Source organism: Molothrus aeneus, chromosome 15 (assembly GCF_037042795.1).
Source record: "Molothrus aeneus isolate 106 chromosome 15, BPBGC_Maene_1.0, whole genome shotgun sequence".
Taxonomy (NCBI): domain Eukaryota; kingdom Metazoa; phylum Chordata; class Aves; order Passeriformes; family Icteridae; genus Molothrus; species Molothrus aeneus.
In genome coordinates, this window is record NC_089660.1 from 6,566,987 (window position 1) to 6,585,226 (window position 18,240).

The 18,240-nt window shown below is 51.0% G+C and overlaps 1 protein-coding gene across 1 annotated transcript in view; it reads left to right on the plus strand.

The window, feature by feature from the left end:
• The window catches only part of FAT2 (FAT atypical cadherin 2), a 44,151-nt gene extending 27,510 nt beyond the window's left edge, over window positions 1-16,641 (plus strand). Inside the window, exons 13-23 of the mRNA XM_066560431.1 lie at window positions 92-481; window positions 1,270-1,484; window positions 2,088-2,225; window positions 3,061-3,204; window positions 3,457-3,654; window positions 4,779-5,586; window positions 6,325-6,470; window positions 9,538-9,979; window positions 12,583-12,736; window positions 14,459-15,051; window positions 16,109-16,641. Coding sequence (XP_066416528.1) covers window positions 92-481; window positions 1,270-1,484; window positions 2,088-2,225; window positions 3,061-3,204; window positions 3,457-3,654; window positions 4,779-5,586; window positions 6,325-6,470; window positions 9,538-9,979; window positions 12,583-12,736; window positions 14,459-15,051; window positions 16,109-16,641 — 3,761 coding nt within the window. The remainder of the gene's footprint in view (window positions 1-91; window positions 482-1,269; window positions 1,485-2,087; window positions 2,226-3,060; window positions 3,205-3,456; window positions 3,655-4,778; window positions 5,587-6,324; window positions 6,471-9,537; window positions 9,980-12,582; window positions 12,737-14,458; window positions 15,052-16,108) is intronic.
• The last annotated feature ends 1,599 nt before the right edge of the window (window positions 16,642-18,240 follow it).

Genomic DNA, 18,240 nt, shown 5'->3' on the forward strand with positions numbered 1-18,240 from the left:
TCTGTTCATGTAGTCCTAATGCATTATAAATGACTAAACCCAGCAGCATCCCTACCCATGAATTACTGCAGCCTGTCTGTTTCCCTTCCAGGTCTCAATGCTGAGGTGGTCTATTCTCTGTCTGACTCTGCCAATGGGCACTTTTCAATTGAGGAAACCACGGGGGTGATCCGGCTGGAAAAGCCCCTGAAGGACTCCCAGCACTCAGCATTTGAGCTGACAGTCTGTGCCACCGACCGGGGCAGCCCGCAGCCCCTCTCTTCCCTCGGCACTGTCACTGTCTCTGTTGTGGATCTCAATGAGTACCTGCCTGTTTTCCTGGCCCCTGAGTACGTGGCCATGGTGAAAGAAGATGTGGCTGTTGGTACCGAGGTCCTCAACTTGTCAGTCCTGACAAGGGACAATGCAGAAAACACAGAGATCAAGTATGAAATTGTGAACGGCAATGACCACGGGAAATTTCAGCTCAACTCAAACACAGGTAAAATGATCCTGTGCCCGAGCAGGTCCAGGATGATCCAACATCAAAGGATGTCTTTGTGTGCATCTTCTCTGGTTCTTGCCCATTTGGCTCCCACTTCTGCTTACCTCTGTCTTTACACATCATAAGGGTAGGAAATAAGTCTTCTTTTCTACTTCAAATTTTACTGTCCACATCACTTAAGTAGTGATCCAAATCTTACTGAAACCAATGGAAAGATTCCTCCTACATGTATGAGACCTGAGACAGGCCCATGTGAGTCAGGGATACATGGAGAACAGGATGAGAAAATTTTCCCACTTCAAAATTCAGGAGAAAGTGTTTTCATTTAAAAAGTCTTTCCATCAAGATCCCACGAGGAACCTGCTGCCCAGGGTAACAGGCAGCTTTATTGAGTAGCACTCAATGAACATGGATAATAGTACCCTAACTATGGGCAGGTGTTGAGCCATGATTGCCAGCCAAATAAAGCCCTATTCTGTTTGCACAGAGATGTGATAAGAGCTGTTATCAGAAGGCCAGTGCTAACTCCCTGAAACGAGCCCTTGGCTGCATCAGCAATGGCCTTCTGCCCTCGGCTGTAACATCCTCATCAGTGGCTCCTCAGCCTCTCTGGTCACAAGGCTCTTGCTAATTCTTCCACATCAAGGGGGTTGAAGTTAGGTCAACTACACTGTTTCAGCTGGCAGTTTGGCAGTTGCGTTGGCATATCTGCAGTATTCCAAGAAATCCCATGTGCCGTTCATTTGAAGTATTTTCTGTCCTTTCCTTCCCATCTCCCAATGTAGGTGCCTTATACATCAATGGGAGCCTGGACTTTGAAGCAAGTCACGAGTATTACCTGTCCATTGAGGGCACGAGGAAGGGCTCAGCCTCTCTCAGTGATGTGACCATGGTGGTGATCAACATAACTGACATTAATGACCACGCACCAGAGTTCATCCAGGATCCCTACTCCACTGACATTCGGGAGGATGCTGCCATTGGAGAGATCATCCTCACGGTATGACTGAACCACGCCAACTGTCTTTACCTCTGCTTTATTTGTGCTATGCAATATTCACTCCTCTTGTGCACTTTTCTTTTCCTTGGACACAGTGACCTCAGTGGGCTTGTGGCATTCAACATCTAAGGTTAAAGCATGACTTTTAAAAAGGATGATTGGCGGAATTCCTGAAACTCCACAGGCATGGAGAACACTTTGCCTTATAAGACACCATTAAGTGAAAATTAAGGGCTTAGGAGCTTTGAGAACATCCCAAGAAAACAAAAATGCCTGAAAAAGGACCATGCCCTTGTGGCCTGGGGAAGGCAGAGGCTCACCTGGGCAGAATAGCAGAGTCCAAGGTGATGTGGAGTTCCCTGTCCAGCCTATAACCATCACAGGGGTGGTAAAGTCAGGAAAGGGATGAGGAGAAAACTGAAAAAACTATGTTGTCTTGAAAAAACTATTGGATGACACTTATTTGAAGTACCTTCCTTTCCCCCTTCTCATTTGAGACAAGCTCCAACCAATACCCTAAAATGAGAAAGTACTCCCATTTCTCCATGGCATCCTTTTTGGCCCAAGGATCCTAGTGGTTTGTTTTTTTTTTCCTCCAAACAGGTGTCAGCTGATGACTTGGATGGGTCCATGAACAATCAGATCACATATTCCATTGTGGAAGGGAACCCACTGGGACACTTTGCCATTCAACCCAAAAATGGGCAGATCAGCATTGCCAAGCATCTGGACAGGGAGGAGGTGAGCTCAGGAAAATGAGAGTGGGAAGGCTGAAACAGATGTGCCCAAAAAGACTGAGGGAGAACAGCTTCCTCAGCTACCTCCTGTTTTCTGAATTATTTACTCATAATATTGTAGGTAGAAGACAAGGCATTCATTTGTTTTCTAGACTCACAGATATTGCAGTAGGAAGGCTGGGCTTTAGGAAAGGCAGTATAGAATCATAGAATGGTTTGGATTGGGAGGGACTTTGAGGATCATCTAGTTCCAACCCCTTCCATAGGCAGAGACACCTTCCACAGCTCTGAGTTTTGGTCTCAATATTGAGAATGTTGGTTGTGGAAACCAACATGGTTGGGTTCTGCTTCTCTGCATTAGAGAAAACAGGTGTGGGGGGGGAGAAAGGTCACCTGGACAATCTCTCATTCATAAAACAGCAGCAGCTTGTCTCAGCCTGCCAGAGTTGAGAAGCCTTTGGATAACACTCTGAGGCACATGATGGAATTCTTGGGATGTCCTGCGCAGGAACAGGAGAAGATCCTGATTGGTTCCTTCCAACCCAGCTTATTGTGTGATTGTATGGTTCTTAAACAACTATTGGCAGGTGTTTGCCCAGCTTAGTTTCATCCATCTTTGCCAAGTTTCTCTTTTCTGCAACTGTCGTGAGGTTGATTTAGTTTAGCAATGAGCTTTGAGTGAGATTTATGGATGGAGAGCCTTAGCCAAAGGCAAAGCTGTTTTGGCCATGGTGCATGACCTCAGGCATTTCAACAAGCTGCAGGAGAATAAAACTGTGATGTGAAAAAGCCACCATTTTGCCCTTTCTCCAAGTAATGCTGCCCTACAAATCCTCCAGATCCCCAGTTACTCGCTGACAGTTCGAGCCACGGACAATGGCCACCCTGCTCAGTTCAGTGATGTCCCTGTGCACGTCCATGTGTCTGATGTCAATGACAACCCTCCTCGCTTCTTCCAGCTCAACTACAGTGTGGTGGTGCAGGTAAGCCAGGAGACAGTTTGTTCTCCCAGTCCCTCTCATTGCACTCAGGAACTCATTCCTAGGCTGCTGTTGGAGTAAAGTGGGGAGACAGTAATGAATCACGTTGCTGCTTTGTGCTCTGTGGGTTCTAGGGCAGGGGTGGGATTTGTTTTCCTGTCCCTGATCCAGCAGCTCCTGGGGTGCTGTAGGTTCCCCTGGGCCATTTCTCTTTGCTTGTCTTCCTCCCTCCAATAGAGTCTTTCCCCATTTCAGGAGAATGCTCCCGTGGGGACAAGTGTCCTGAAGCTGATTATGAGCGACAGAGACTCTCCAGAAAATGGACCACCCTACTCATTCCAGATCACCCAGGGCAATGATGGGAAAGCCTTTGAAGTCACCCAAAATGGTCTGCTGGTAACATCGTCTGTCCTGAACAGAAGAGTGAAAGAACAGTACCTATTGCAAGTCCAGGTAGAGCCTGTGTTACTGTCCTGGTGTCTGAATTCCCCAGTGAGCTTAAGTAGCAATAAAATGCGATTAGCATGGCCCAGCTGAACGAAAACATCTCTGGCTTTGAAGAAATCCAATCCAGGCACAAATTTTGCAGCTTGGAGCCAGCTGCAGAGCTCATTTCTCCACACAGTCTGCCCACAAGAAGCAGGGGGCCAGCTTCTGTGTTGATAAAATCAGATAATGTGATCATGAACAATACTCTGTCAGCAGTTTCCTTAGACAGATGCTTTCCCCATAATCATTCTAGTGAATTCCAATTTAAAGTGAGACCTGGATCTGGTCCTACAAGCTTTCTCTAATTATCCTTGTCATTTAAGAAGTGGTTTCAGTTCCTCTTCAAAAAGGATTTCTATTGTTGCAGAATGAATTCATTATTTTTCAACATTATCAGTAGGGGTAGTCCATTACAAACAAAAGGATAATAACATGTAAAGTACATACTTCTTCAGTAATGGCAATTGTTGCAAAAGCTGAGTACTATTATATTACAAACCTCAATCTCTAACTGCTTAGCATTAGGGAGAAATTTATCCCATAATCTGATTATTCGCATTTTTCTGTTTGAGGTTCCTTGACTCAATGCTAGGCAGACATTGTCAGAGGTGGGACAGGGGCTTAAAGAGCCTGGAAGGTGAGCGAATGTGTTGATGTGCGTAACTGCTTTACAACTCTGTACACTCAGTTACGCTTGGAACCACAAAGATTGGCAACATCACAAAAAATTATTAAGCCTAAGGAATATTCAGAGCCACTCAGAGGTGCCTCAGCTGCTGCTGAATGCACAGGGAAGTGAGCGTGACCCCACCACTAGCAGAGGGCCTCAGTCGGTCTCCAAGGCCTCATCAGTCTCCTCCATCCTTCCCTAAGGAAGGGAAGCTCCCCTTTCCCTAGGGCCTTCTCCAGGCAGAGCTCCAACACTGCTGCCAAGTTTTCCCATTCCTTCTTCACTCCCAACCTGCTGCCTGAGAGCTTCCACTCCCTTCTCCCTGAAAGGCACTCTCCTCTGCAAGAGCTCACCAGTCAGGTGAGGTGACAGTGAGTGAGTGTGTGGCTCTAACAGATCCTTCTCTTCTCCTTGCCAGGTCTCCGACAGCGGCATCCCTCCCCTCTCCTCATCTGCGTTTATAAACATCCAAGTGACTGAGCAGAGCCAGTACGCGCCCTCAGCCCTTCCCCTGGAAATATTCATCACCACCAATGAGGACGCCTTCCGAGGCGGTGTTCTGGGCAAGATCCACGCCACGGACCGGGACCCCCACGACACGCTGGTGTACACTCTGGTGGCACAGGTGCCCAAGGAGGGGCTCTTCTCTGTCGGGGCTGCAGATGGGAAGATCATTGCTGGGGACAAGCTCCCCCACGGGCACTACCTTCTGAACGTGACAGTGAGTGACGGAACGTTCACAGCCACCACGAGCGTCAGCGTCCACGTGTGGTGCTTCACGCAGGAGGCCTTGGACAAGGCCGTGGTGCTGCACTTCCGACACCTCTCCCCCGAGGAGTTTGTGGGGGACCACTGGCGCAACCTGCAGAGATTTCTGGGGAACATCCTCGTCACCCGGCGCCAGAACATCCACATGGCCAGCCTGCAGCCTGCAGCTGCCTCGGATGGAGTGGATCTGCTCCTGGCTGTCGGAGAGCCACATGGCTCCTTGTATGAGCCGCGGGTGCTGGCCAGCAAGCTCACTGGGTCAGCTGGGGAGATGGACCAGCTCGTGGGGCTCCGGATGAAGAAAGCGATCCATGTGCCCTGTCACGGGTCAGACTGTGCCCACCGTGTCTGCAAGGAGACCATCCAGCTGGACCCAGGCATGATGTCCACGTACAGCACTGCCCGGCTCAGCGTCCTCACCCCGCGGCACAGCCTGGAGCAGATCTGCTCGTGCAATGGTGAGCAATCCTTCTATAAACCTGGGCATGTTGTGCTCTCCTTCAGTACAATATAGAGCACCTGGGTTTTCCATGGAATTAGGTTGCCCAGTGACCAACAGTTCTGCCCACAACTTCAAAGACTTTAAAATCTGGAAGTTTCATATAGTCTCTTTTTAAAAATTTATCTCCTGTAGCATTTAATAACAGCAACATCTGTCTCTCTGATTGGGAAAAGTCACTCATATTTAGCAGGAAATGAAAGGTCAGTGATCAGAAGTTTTTATCTGTGATCTCGTGTGTTGATCCTGGACCAAAGCACAGAATAACAAATAAATTTGAGGAAAGCCAAATAAAATATATTTGTTACACTGGTTCAAGGATACTTCAAGAAATAAGTGGAGGGAGCAGGGATCAGTGACACTAGGGCAGGAACGTAAGGGGGTACCACAGAGTAATAGAAAACCTTGCTAAGGATGGAGAAATTCAAGGGTGTTGTAGACCACGCTGAGGGCACCTTGAAGGACAGAAATAGCCAGGTTGGTATTTCAGGGTTGCTTCACAGTTGAGTACATAGAGGAAATACTGGGAGTTCCTGGTGGGGCTGTGGGAGATGCAGTGCAGGGATCCATGAGTTGCTGTGGACGGGACTGCTCCTGGACAGTTGTGGCTTCAGGCTAGCAAAAGAGGCAAGGCTTGATACAGTGCACAGCCTCTAAGTGCCACAGAGATGAAACCTTTCTTTCACTCTCCTTTCAGGAACAGCTGTGAGGTTTGGGGGCCACAGCTACATTTGGTACCAGCACTCCCAGGCTGGCTCCTGGCACATGCACTTTCGCCTCAAGACCCACCAGCATCACGCAGTCGTGTTCCACGCCAACGGGAGCGACCACGCCACGCTGGAGGTGGGTATGGCACTGCAGGGGGACTTCTCTCACAGCTACAAAAACCTCACTCTCTCGGGGGAGGGAATCACAGAAAGAATATGCAAAAATATGTACCCTTAGTAATTTGTGAAATACAAGACTTGGGAAGCCCAAATGAGAGCCAAGCAGAGTTTGGCAATTGCTGCAACCACAACGGGAAATCATCCTCTATACATGTAAGTGCATGTGTTGGTCTCTGGTGTGACTTCTGGTGAAGTCATCAGACACCCATAGCAGGTCTACATCACCTTCTTTCTTGTTTCTTCATTCCTCTCTTGCATCTCACCTCTCAGGACAAAGCATTTATCAGGTGGACTTGTCCACAAACCATTGTTTGTTTCCACTTTAGCAAAGGGCAAACTTTCTCCCATACCTCAAATTAAAGGTCTTTTACAATAATGGACAGAAAAGAAAGAACAGGAATCCAAAATTTTATTTTTCACACACACACACACCTCTCTTCTCAACCACTTTCTTCAGATGGTTTCACTATTTTAGACACCTGCAGAGACAGGAATATTTCATTCTGATCACTCTTCCTCCCTTTGACTGAACACTGAACTTACCAAAGCATTCAGAGATCATCTCCCTCTTCCACTTTGGCAACAGAAGGAAAGCAGCAGATGACTAAAGAAAAGCTGTTTTATATATTCCTCATCAACTGAATTCAGACTAACTGGAGACTAAGATCACAGGACATGCTTACCAGCTTACAGAGATTTGTCCTTGAGACTGATCACATTGAGATCTACACACTATAACCTACCTGGAAGTGTTCATCCTATTTTTGGATTTCCCCATCCCTTCTCATGGTTTCACAACTCCATCTTCCTGTTGTTCCATCTTCCCACAGTTACAAAAGACCCACTCAGACAGGGAGCTGCACGGCAGCCAACCCCCACAGACATGCCTTTTGCACATATTTCAAGCTCCTGCTGCCACAGCCATCACTCCTGAAGAGCAGGAGCAGAGAAATACCATCCATGTGTCCTGTACCCATCTCTGAGAGTGATTTCAGGCTGAACTCTAAAGGCCCAGTGTGAAAAACTTCTCATTAAGGGTCTCATGATTTCTACCTCACCTCTGGGAAGGAGAGTCACCCAAGAGCTCATCAGAAGGAATCCAGCACTTTAGGTGGTGCTCAGGAAGTACAAGATGGCAAGAAACTCCACTGATCCAGGCCAGCACAGGGAGTCAAGGTTCATTATTGGTGGAGTTCAGTGAGCTCATGATGTGCCCAAGCTTGTCTCCACAATCTTTTCAACAGGAAACACTCATAAATCCTCCTCCATAAAAGTGTCTGTGAATAATTTCTTTCCTGACTCACTTTATTAGCAATATCTTATGGATAAAAAGGTTTCTAAACCACCTGGCCTGATAAAATTGAAGGAGTCCCTCAAGATTTTAAACTTTATAGACTGAAGTACTCCAGATATGAGCCAAAGCCTTGAAAGGACCATAACTGATGGTTTGTACATTTGATGAAGAGGATGAGCTCTCCCAAGAGCATGCATATCACCACTTTTCCAGTCTCTAAGCTCTCCTGATGTTCAGAAATAGGTTACAGGAAGAGGATGGCAGACCAGGCAAGCTGGGAAAGGCTTGGCAGTGTGTCAGTTCTTGCTCCAGGGAATCGAGTTCTCAGCTGTCTCCCAGCCCCAGAAATTGATAAGCCAAATCTACAGACCCATCTGAAGAGAAATCATGTTCCTGCAGATGAAGTGAAGTGACAAAGTTCTCTGGTGTGCTTGCCAATTGTGCAAAGGGATTTACACACGTGTTGCCCTGAGGCTCTTCCATGCCATGTGCCAGCTGCTTCTTGTTCTTTCTTCCTTCAGCAGTTGCTCTCTCCTCCCACTGTATTTATTTATACCATGGGCTCCTCTAAGAGTTAGCTGTTGTCCTGCTCTGCTCCAGAGTATCGCCTTCATATTGTGGGTGGGTTTCTCTAGAGTGTAGCCCATAATCATTGTTGCTCTTCTAACGTCTTCCAAGAATGAAACCCTTCTTGCTGTCTCTAATGGCCTCCAGGGACATCTCTCCTGCCTGGGATGAATTGCTTGATGTTACATAGCAGGCTCTGCAGGTTTCCCACCAGCACTTCATTCCATCTCTTTTCTCCTTTTCCATAGGCTCTTGGCTTCTGTGAGAGAGAGGTTTTATCAACAAAGCACTGGGGAGATAAAGGTGAAAAAGGGGTTTAACCCTGACTTCACCCTGAAACACACAACTAACTTTTTCTTTCTCCATCCTATATGACTTTTAAAGATGAATCTTGGGCCAGAAATAGGAATTTCTGATGTCCCCATTTAAGGCAGAGGACTTTGGTGTGGTTCAATTTTAGCAGCTCAGTGCTTTGTCTCTCTCCAGTCTGATGGAGATCAAGGATTGGATTGCAGTAACTTTGGCCTTGTGTTCCTGCATGGGTACAACAGTTATTCCTTTCTCTGCCTCCCAAGTCCTGCTTTTTCCTCCAGAGAAAGCTGCCAGTGCTTCTCCTCAATAAGATTCTTTCACCACCCTCACCCCTGCCAAAAGGGCAACTGGTCCAGCACCTTCCCCACTACCAATGAGACAGTGAGAACAGAACAAAAGCCACGTGGCCCAGAACAAGAGTCCATCTGTGACTGGTGGTGCTCTTATGGATAGTCTGAATTCCAGGGCTCTGATCAGGCTCAGGAAGGTGGGAGAAAGGGCAAGCAGCTGCAGCAGTAGCTTTGTGATCCCATGGCTCTATTGCATGGAAAGAGGGGCTTCCTTCCTTGCATGCTGGTCAAAGGCTGCCAGGAAGGACCATAGGTGAAATTGTGCCAGAGAGGTGAAGGTGTTCTGCAAAGTAAAGGAGTTGCAGTCCCTTAATTGATCCAGGCATAGGTTAAAAAGGTGAAAAAGGCTGCATTTGGTACTTCTTGGAATTAGAAAATTGGGAGTAATCTCAACTGTCAAGGCTGGGAGAGAGGGGAACAAGCAGCAGGAGGAATGTTGAAACCCTTCATGAAACAGCAGCCACCTGTGTCCCAGCTAGCTGTGATTCTGTGTTTTACAGATGGTTAATGGAGTGCCTCACCTTGGCTACAGCTGCCAGGGGAGCTCCTCTGGGAACCTCTCCTCCTCACGGTTTGTGAGCGACGGCGAGTGGCACTCAGTGTTCCTGGAGGTGAAGAACTCTTCCGTCCGCCTGCTCGTCGATGGCCTGGGCAACGCCTCCCTCCAGCTGCCAGGGACCTGTGGTGTCCCCCAGGGCAGGCGAGACCTGGTCTTTGGGGGCCTCCCAAAGTTGCTGCAGTCCCAGAGGGTCACACGGGGCTTCAGGGGCTGCCTGGACGTGGTTGCAATCAACGGCAGAGAAGTGGTTCTCCTTCCAGGGAAAGGGCAGTCGAGGGAAGTCTTGGAGCAGGTGGGGATAAGGCAGTGCTGCTCCCCCAGCGGTGCCTGCAGCAGCAACCCTTGCCTCAACAACGGGATGTGCTCCGAAACTCATGGAGGAGGTACGTGAACATCTCGCTCAGAGCTGTGGAGAGCAGTGAGCAGTGAGGGGGGGAAAGATGCAGCAGCTTTATTATCCCTGGGGAGGGGCTATTCCAGAGGGGAAGCAGAGATCCTCTGTCCCAGGGGACCTCAGGTGACTCAGTGCAGCAGCAGCTGCAGGGTGTGAGATCATCATCCTGGCTCTCACCAGTGGACCGTGGGCCCAGAGGGCAGGAAGGTGTTTCTAAGGAGTGTGCATGACATAGGAGAGCAGAGTGTTGCCAAAAACTCAAATGCATGTAGAGATTCCACTCACCCCTCTGCATCCTTTTTGCTTAAGGAGCTGTTAACAAGGCTGGAATCAGGCAAGATGGGATCATGTGGTGATGGTATCTGGGCAGAAACAAGCCAAGATCTTGGACTCTTCCCACTGCAGTGAGCGACTCCCCAGGGCTATGCAAAGGGATATGGGAAAACTGTAAGCTCAAATCCAAGAATCCCAGGCTAACGTGGGGTGCACACACCCAAAAGAGGTTTGATACGGGCTCTGCACCAGGCATTGTCCCTGCTGCCCCATTCCTGCCATCAGAGGGGCTCCTTGCAGTGAGCCGTGTCCTGTGTCACAGGGACAGGGGCTGTGAGCAGAGGAGCTGCTCCCAGTGATGTCCACCCGTGTGTCACTGCCCTACAACTGGCTGTAGCTGCCAGCAGAGCAGGGCTGCACCCCATAACACCCTCTATGAGATGGGTACTGCCTGTGCCTCAGCCCCTCAGAGGGGCAGTGGGGTGCTTCCCACGCTGCTGTGTGGGGCAGAGGCTGCTCCTGCAGCTCTCTGGGGCCCTTGCCAAAGCACACCCTGCCCGGCAAGCAAGTGAGGACAAAGGAGGCACCACCTTCCCCTGCCCTGCCCGCTGCCTCTGGGAACAAGATTCCCAGCCCTGTCGACTCAGCAGCTGCCTGGTTCAGGTGAACTTGTTTGACACCAGGTGTAAATGTACAGAACAGTTAGTCTGGCTGGCACTCACACCTCAGCCTTCAGACCCTCTGCACAGAAAACCTCTGGCTGGGCTGGAAGGGGCTCAAAGCCCACGAAGGGAAAACACATCTTTGCTCTAAGTCAAGGCATCCCCTGCTTTCATTGCAGAGAGAATACAGTGGGAGGGAGAGGTGAAAAATCATTCCTTCAGTAATAACCTAATGATCATCCAGCACCTTTCCCATAGTTTCCTTCTAGGATGAACAATTTCTCCTGCAAATGGCCCAGCTGGCCAGGAAAGAGCCTGTGGGACATGGCCCCAGGCAGGGCCCTGCTGCAGGGAAGGGATTGCCCAAGGGATGTTTATTTGGGAGGTCATCCTGGTTACCTGAGTGCCATGGGCTCAGTCCTGGGTACCCCAGGCAGGCAGCACGAGTTCCTGCAGAGCCCTGCCCAGGGATCTCAGTGAGTTCCTGCAGAGCTGTGCCCAGGATCTCAGTGAGTTCCTGCAGAGCCCTGCCCAGGGATCTCAGTGAGTTCCTGCAGAGCTGTGCCCAGGGATCTCAGCGAGTTCCTGCAGAGCCCTGCCCAGGGATCTCAGTGAGTTCCTGCAAAGCTGTGCCCAGGGATCTCGGTGTGGGATTGCAGCACAGGCAGCGACTCGCCTGTGGAGCAAGCCTGGGAAACCACGTGGCTGTGTGAGAACACAGCTGTGGGGAGAGCACCCAGGCCAGCCCAGCACCACCCCAGGACCACAAACACAAGTGAGCCCCACATCCAGGACATGTGTTTGGGCACACACAGGCCTGTGGGCAATGTCCAGCACCTGCTGCACCAGTGTCGGCACGTCCTTCTGGTACAGCCACTGACACACATGTGGGAACAGGCCCAGGTTGTTTGCCCTGTGCTCTAAAGCAGGGTTCTTCAGCTTGTGGAGGAGTAGCAAAGACTTTTCAAGTGCTCTGGAAGGTGCAAACTCTGAATTTCCCTCACTGCAGCACCAGCCAGGTGACGAGCAGGAGCTCAGCAAAGCCAGGGACATTCCCATGCTTAGGGCTGTGCTAAACAGCAGCCAAAAGCACAAACAGCAGGAGCCCCTCCGAGTCCCTGGCTGTGCTGGGTTTCCCTCTGTCTGTGAACAGACATCTCCTGCAAGCAGGAGAAACTCTGCATGTTGAGACAGGCACTTCATACCACGAGAACTCGCAGGACCAAAGACTCCTGAGAACAACAAATTACAGGGGATTGCACTCAACAGAGTCAGAAACTGTGAATCAGCCTGCCAAGTTCCCCTTCCTTTATCCCAGATTTGTCCCTCAGCTTCTCCATGCAATAAAGCTATGCCCTGACTCCATCTCTGATCTGTGTCAGGAGAGGACGCGCTTGACTTCTTGCTCAATCAGCTCCCTAGTGCCACTGTGTTGCCCCAGAATGGCCACCCAGCCTCCAGCAACTATGCCAGGTCCTGTAATGAACCCACCAGACCTCCAGGGATGGCCTGGGTGTCCCACAGCATCTCTACAGCAGCAAACTCCTGTGCCTGGGTAGCTGTGCAAGGGGCTGTGGGGGCCATCAGCACCAGGCTCTGCTCCTCTCTGTTCTTGCCCATTTTTTCACACGAATATGTTCACTCTCACCCTCTCCAGGTTACACCTGCATCTGCCCCGGGCTGTTCTCTGGTGAGCACTGTGAGCTTGGGGACAGTCCCTGCGAGTCCAAGCCCTGCCTGCATGGGGGAACCTGCACCCTCTCAGCCACTGGCTACTCCTGCCACTGCCCTGACTGGTACCTGGGTGAAAGGTAAGGCCTGGGGGGCTTTGGGACAGCTGACATCCCATGATGGGCTGAGAACATGAGCATTGCACCTTTCTGGAGCTCACCAGATCAACACACTCTGGGATTAATTGCAAATTGCAGGCGCCTGAGCGTTGCAGCCAGGAGGTGCTGGAGGGCAGAGCTGAGCAGAGCAGGACACAAATAACTCTGCCATCGTGTGGCCACTGCCTCTCTGAGCAGGAGGGAAAACAGAAACATCTCTGCTTACAGGTGCTTTGGTGGCTGCAGGTGCTGTGGGGCAGTGCAGAGGCTCTCTGTGATGGGACACAGTGCTGCTGACACACACTGCTACTCCCTGTGACAGGATCTGAGTTCAGCAGCAATGGGAACACCTTGGCAGTGGTGGGGGGAGCTCAGCTGTGACGGGGGGCCTGGCAGCAGGATACAGGCAGACACTGCCCTGGGTGGCAGGAGGGTGCCCTGAGGCTGGGAGAACCTGCCTGGCAGAGCTGTGAGGTGCCCCCTGCTTCAGTAGCCTGAACACCCACCCTGCAGGGTGCTAAAGAGGTTGTTTCTATCTGGGACCAGCTCTACGGAGTTCATGCAAAAGAAATCTCTGTCCCAGCTCGCAGCTTTGGGACAGAGATTGATTTGATTGGGACATCCAATTCAAATCCCAGCTCAAGACAGTGGGCATTACCACCCCAGCCCAGCAGCCCCTCCAAGACCCCCACCTTGCCTCCAGCCCAGCCTGGTCAGAGATTCCCAGTGCAGGCTCAGACAGCATCACACCCAGTTCATCCTTCTGCCTTGCCCATCACACCCAGTTCATCCTTCTGCCTTGCCCATTTAGCCAGCATGGACACTGGTCCTGTGGATCAAGGCAAAGGCAGAAATTACCTGTTCAGCTCTTGGAATAAAAGCGTGTAGCTGAGCATTAGGTGGCAGTGTAATTCCTGACATCAGCCAGACCCTGTGGGTGCATGTCACACACACCAGCTCACGCATCCTAAATCACTGACTACAACAGGAGCAGTGCAAACCTCACAGAGTTTGTTCAGTAATGAGGAAATAAAAAGGCATGAAAAGCTACTAAAGCACTGTATATTCACCCCAGCATGGGGAGGTCATTGCTCTTGGAAGGAAAGGTCCCCTGTACTGTTGGCAAACATTTAGGTTGTGTGTGGGGTGGAGTAGGACAGAGAATCAGAAATTCCATCTCAGTTCTGCAGATGCTCCATAAAAAATGTCAAAAAATTCTCTCCAGCAAGGGTGTCCATTCATCACCTCACGGGGTAGTCTTTTCCCAAATGTTTTCTGCAGCCTGCAGACATCCACAGACCATCCAGAGGCTCCACAGAGCTTGGAGGACATGGGAGGCTTCATAAGAGGTTAACACACCTCACACTGATCCTGGGCTCCCTAATTTAACAGGATGGGAGCATCTCTCTATGCAGTGTTAGCCCTAGAATTCCAAACTCCTCTGAGGCAGAAAGCCCCCTATTTTATTTTGGGTGTACAACTGAAAAATAAGACCACTCTGTAAAACATGGTCTCTTGAACAGCATCATTTTATACTCAAAGATCCTCTGTCAGGATAAGCAGGTAGCAAGAATCCAACGAGGGAGAGAGAGCAGACCAGGACAGAGCATCCATGGGTGGTGTAAGCCAGAGCCTGACCAGGATCAGGCAGTTCTGGTGCATCCCAGGCTGACAGAGGTCATCTCCATCCCTTTCTCCCCACAGGTGCGAGAAGCTGGCAGAGGAGTGCCCAGACAACCCGTGCCGCAACGCCGGGCGCTGCGTGAGCAGCCAGGGCTCCATGTACTGCATCTGCCCACCGGATTACCAGGGGGACTACTGCACCCAGCCCATCATCACCCCGGCCATCGTGCCCACGCACTGGGCGCTGGGCCCCGAGGAGATCGCGGAGATCGCGGCCGGCGTGCTGGGGGCGGCCATCCTGGCCACGGCCTTCGTGCTGGTGCGCAAGCGCTGCCGCCACCGCGCCAAGGCGCACAAGCCGGTGGCCCGCGAGGACCCCGACCTGCTCTCCAAGAGCGAGTTCTCCAAGAGCGTGGGCGTGGGCACCCAGCCCGTGCCCCCCATCGAGCTCAACATCCTCGGCGACACGGCGCACAACAACCTGGACCGGGCCACCCCCGAGCAGCGCAAAGGCACCGGCAGCCCCGAGTTCGTCACCTTCAACTCGGCCAACGCCCCCAAGCACCGGGGCACCATCGTGTGCAGCGTGGCCCCCAACCTGCCCCCCGCTGCACCCCCGTCCAACTCCGACAACGAGTCCTTCATCAAGTGCACCTGGGCCAGGGAGGAGATGGGTCAGTAGCCACAGATTCTTCTTGCTCTTAAATATCCCTCTTTCCCTTGGGAAGTGGATCTGAGGTTTGCAAACATGCAGGAAAAATGGTGTTGGCTAAAGCAAAGTAGCGTTGTCATCTTATTGCAAAAGTTTCATGCCTTCTTGGTGATTTCTCACGGGCACCTCCTTAAAGCACTGACTCCTTCATAGCACAGCCAACAAACTCCAGCTTCCTTCTCAACCAGCTAACCCCCTCTTTTATAGCACTCATCCTCATTGGACACAGCTGTGGCCTCTTAAGGGCAGGCCTATTCCTAATCTTTGGTAATCAGTACAGCTGCAACTCCTCAGGGGTGAGATTACCTTCTGCACTATCTTTATTTTCTTACATTCTATCCCCCCACAAAGTAGGGGCAAAATCTGCCTCAGCCCTGCTATAGGACCTTCATTGGCTCTTCCTTCCTGGTTCACCACTACATTGTCTGCTTTAACCTGCTTGGTTTTGTACACAATCAGCAGGGAAGCCATTAATGCACAGCAAGTTGTGATCCTGCATCAAAAAAGCCTATGAAAGAGAAAAACTGGAAAAAGAAAATTAAGATCCTAAAAGCCAGTAGGGGTTTTAATGAAGACATTTGCATCAGTGCTTCTGGGCAGAGGGATAACATTCTCAGGGAAACACCTTGAATGGCTCTGGACAGCAAGGTTACCCCATGCAGGAGTTCCTTACAGGAGTAACTGCAGGGAAAGGGAGAGATCCAGGGCATCACTGCCCCAATCCCTTCATAACATGAGTTTCTTGCATCCAAACATAATGATGAAGTGTGTCTTTTGGGTGCTGGAGTAGTGGATATCTGTAGGCTGGTGGGAACGCAGCCTCAGCACGCCCATGGGTGATCTCAGGTCCCCACAATTCCCAAAGTAGCAGCTACACCTCCCCTGTCCCTACATCTCCTCTTCTCCCTAGTCTGCCATATTTCCTGCAGGCTCAGAGCCTACAGAGGGAATTGGCAGGAGGGCAGAAGAGAGGCACCAGCTGCTAGAGCTGCATCTAACACAACTTTCTTTTGTTCCAGTCTACCCAGCAGAAACCACCTACTGGCCGCCCCGGTACCTGTCATCAGATGTCCAGGAGTATTCCCACTACGAGATCATCCAAGGCCCCCCTGCCTCCTCCTCTCACCCTCCTCTCCCGCCGCCGCCCCCTCCCCCGGCAGACGCGGAGCCGGTCGCTCTCTACGGGGGCTTCCCCTTCCCGCTGGACCAGAGCAACAAGCGCGCCCCCATCCCACCCCGCTACAGCAACCAGAACCTGGAGGACTTCCTGCCGCTGGGCCCCATGGACGTGGGGGCATCCCAGTGCCAGAACGAGTACACGGCCATCAGCTACTACCCAGCACAGCTGGTGCAGGGCGAGGGGGTCCCGTTCCAGCCCGAGCCGGGCTACAAGAGGGTCAGCATGCGCCTGAGCGTGGCCCAGCCCTCGTACGCCGACTGCGAGCTGGGCCACCAGCCCAGCATCCGAGCCCAGCCCCTGGCACCACCCAACTACGAGGGCTCTGACATGGTGGAGAGTGACTACGGGAGCTGCGAGGAGGTGATGTTCTAGTGGGGCTTGCTCCTGGGATGAGGAGAGAAGCACGTTTCCATGCAGGACAGAGGGCAGGGGGCTGGCACATGCTGCTGAAGGGAGGCTTGTGTGTTCCCTCTCAGCTTGCAGTGTCCCCCCCTGCATGGCTGGGTTGTAATTTTGGCTGGATCTTTCCCCTCGCTGCCCTCCATGGTGCTCCTGCTGCAAATGGAGGGGAAATGCTCCAGGCACTGCTGGGACATGGAGGATGCTCCTGGGATGCCAGTGACTAACCTGCCTCCTCACCAAGGGACTGCCTCCAGCACCATGCAGGACCACAGCATGCTACCTCCTCCCACGCCAGGCTTCCTGGCCACAGGGAGGATGAGGAGGAGGAGGGCAAGCACTGCAGGTATGGCAGCAGTCATGGAGGAGAAAGGTGTGGAAAGATTAGCAGTGCACAGCCTGGCAGTGCCCCTTTGTGGGGTACAGAGCTCCCTGCTCCCAGCTCTGGCTCCAAGGGCTTGCATCAAGCCAACAGTTTGATCATGGAATGGATCAGCTGCTGCAAACCCTCTTTGTGTCTGCTCCCTGACACTGGGGGAGGGAAGAGGGAATGCAGCTGGTCCCACCAGCACATCCCTGACTGGCTAACAGAAGTCCAAGGGAAAAAAAAAAAAAAAAAGAAAAAAAAATTTGTGTAGAAAAACCAAGCAACAAGGTTTGTTACAGCAGGAACCACCCACAGACTCAAACCAGGCTGCCCAGTTGGGCTGTGTGCACACGAGTAAGGGAGACCTGAGGATTGTGTGCACAGCCTTGTCCCCATGGCTGTCACAGTCCCACACTGATGCAGCTGCACACCCCGTGCTGTGTCCCAGAAAGACTGGCCAGCACTGCCTGGAATCTCTGCCCAGAGAGGGGCACTGAGGCTACTGAGCATGGGTTTGCCTGTTTGTCCTTGTGCTTGGACATGTATCGTTCTTCGTGAGAGGTTTGCTTTGGTTGGTTGTTTGATGTAACTTTTTTTGTTGTTGAATTTTTGGAAAGTATTAAAAGAGTTTGGATTTTTTTACTATTATGACATCCTTGCCTAGCTTCAGCCAAGGGAACAACAGCTTAGTTTGGGCACCAAAACCGTTCAGAAAAGTGCCGAGACAGCAAGTTAAACACTTTTTTGAGGATCCTGTAAGTGCCAGAGGGATGAGGCAGACAGACCCACAGTACCCTGTCTTGCTTTGGGAAACCATGAGCCTCCTGTATCTCTTAGCTCAGGAGTAAAGGGCTTGAAAGGACCCAAACTGAAGCTTTTGATTTTCATCCCAAACAAACACCACTTGTTTTACCTCTCAAAGCTCTCATGCACTTCCATAAAACTTTTTCACCAGCTCTGCTCAGCAGAAAGCAGTCTCTGCCTAGATTAGACCTCTTTTATGTAGTTGGTTTTATTCTGTTTGGTAAATTGCTCTGATCCTAAAATAATGCATTCCTCTACTTTGAGGACACTTAATTTTGAGGTGTCTCAGCAACAGGCACCACTTTTACCCATAGGGAAAACACAAATTGTTCTTCCCAGCAGCAGAAGCAGCACAAATAACAGTGATGTTTTCCTTTAGATTTTTTAACTCCCCAGGGCAA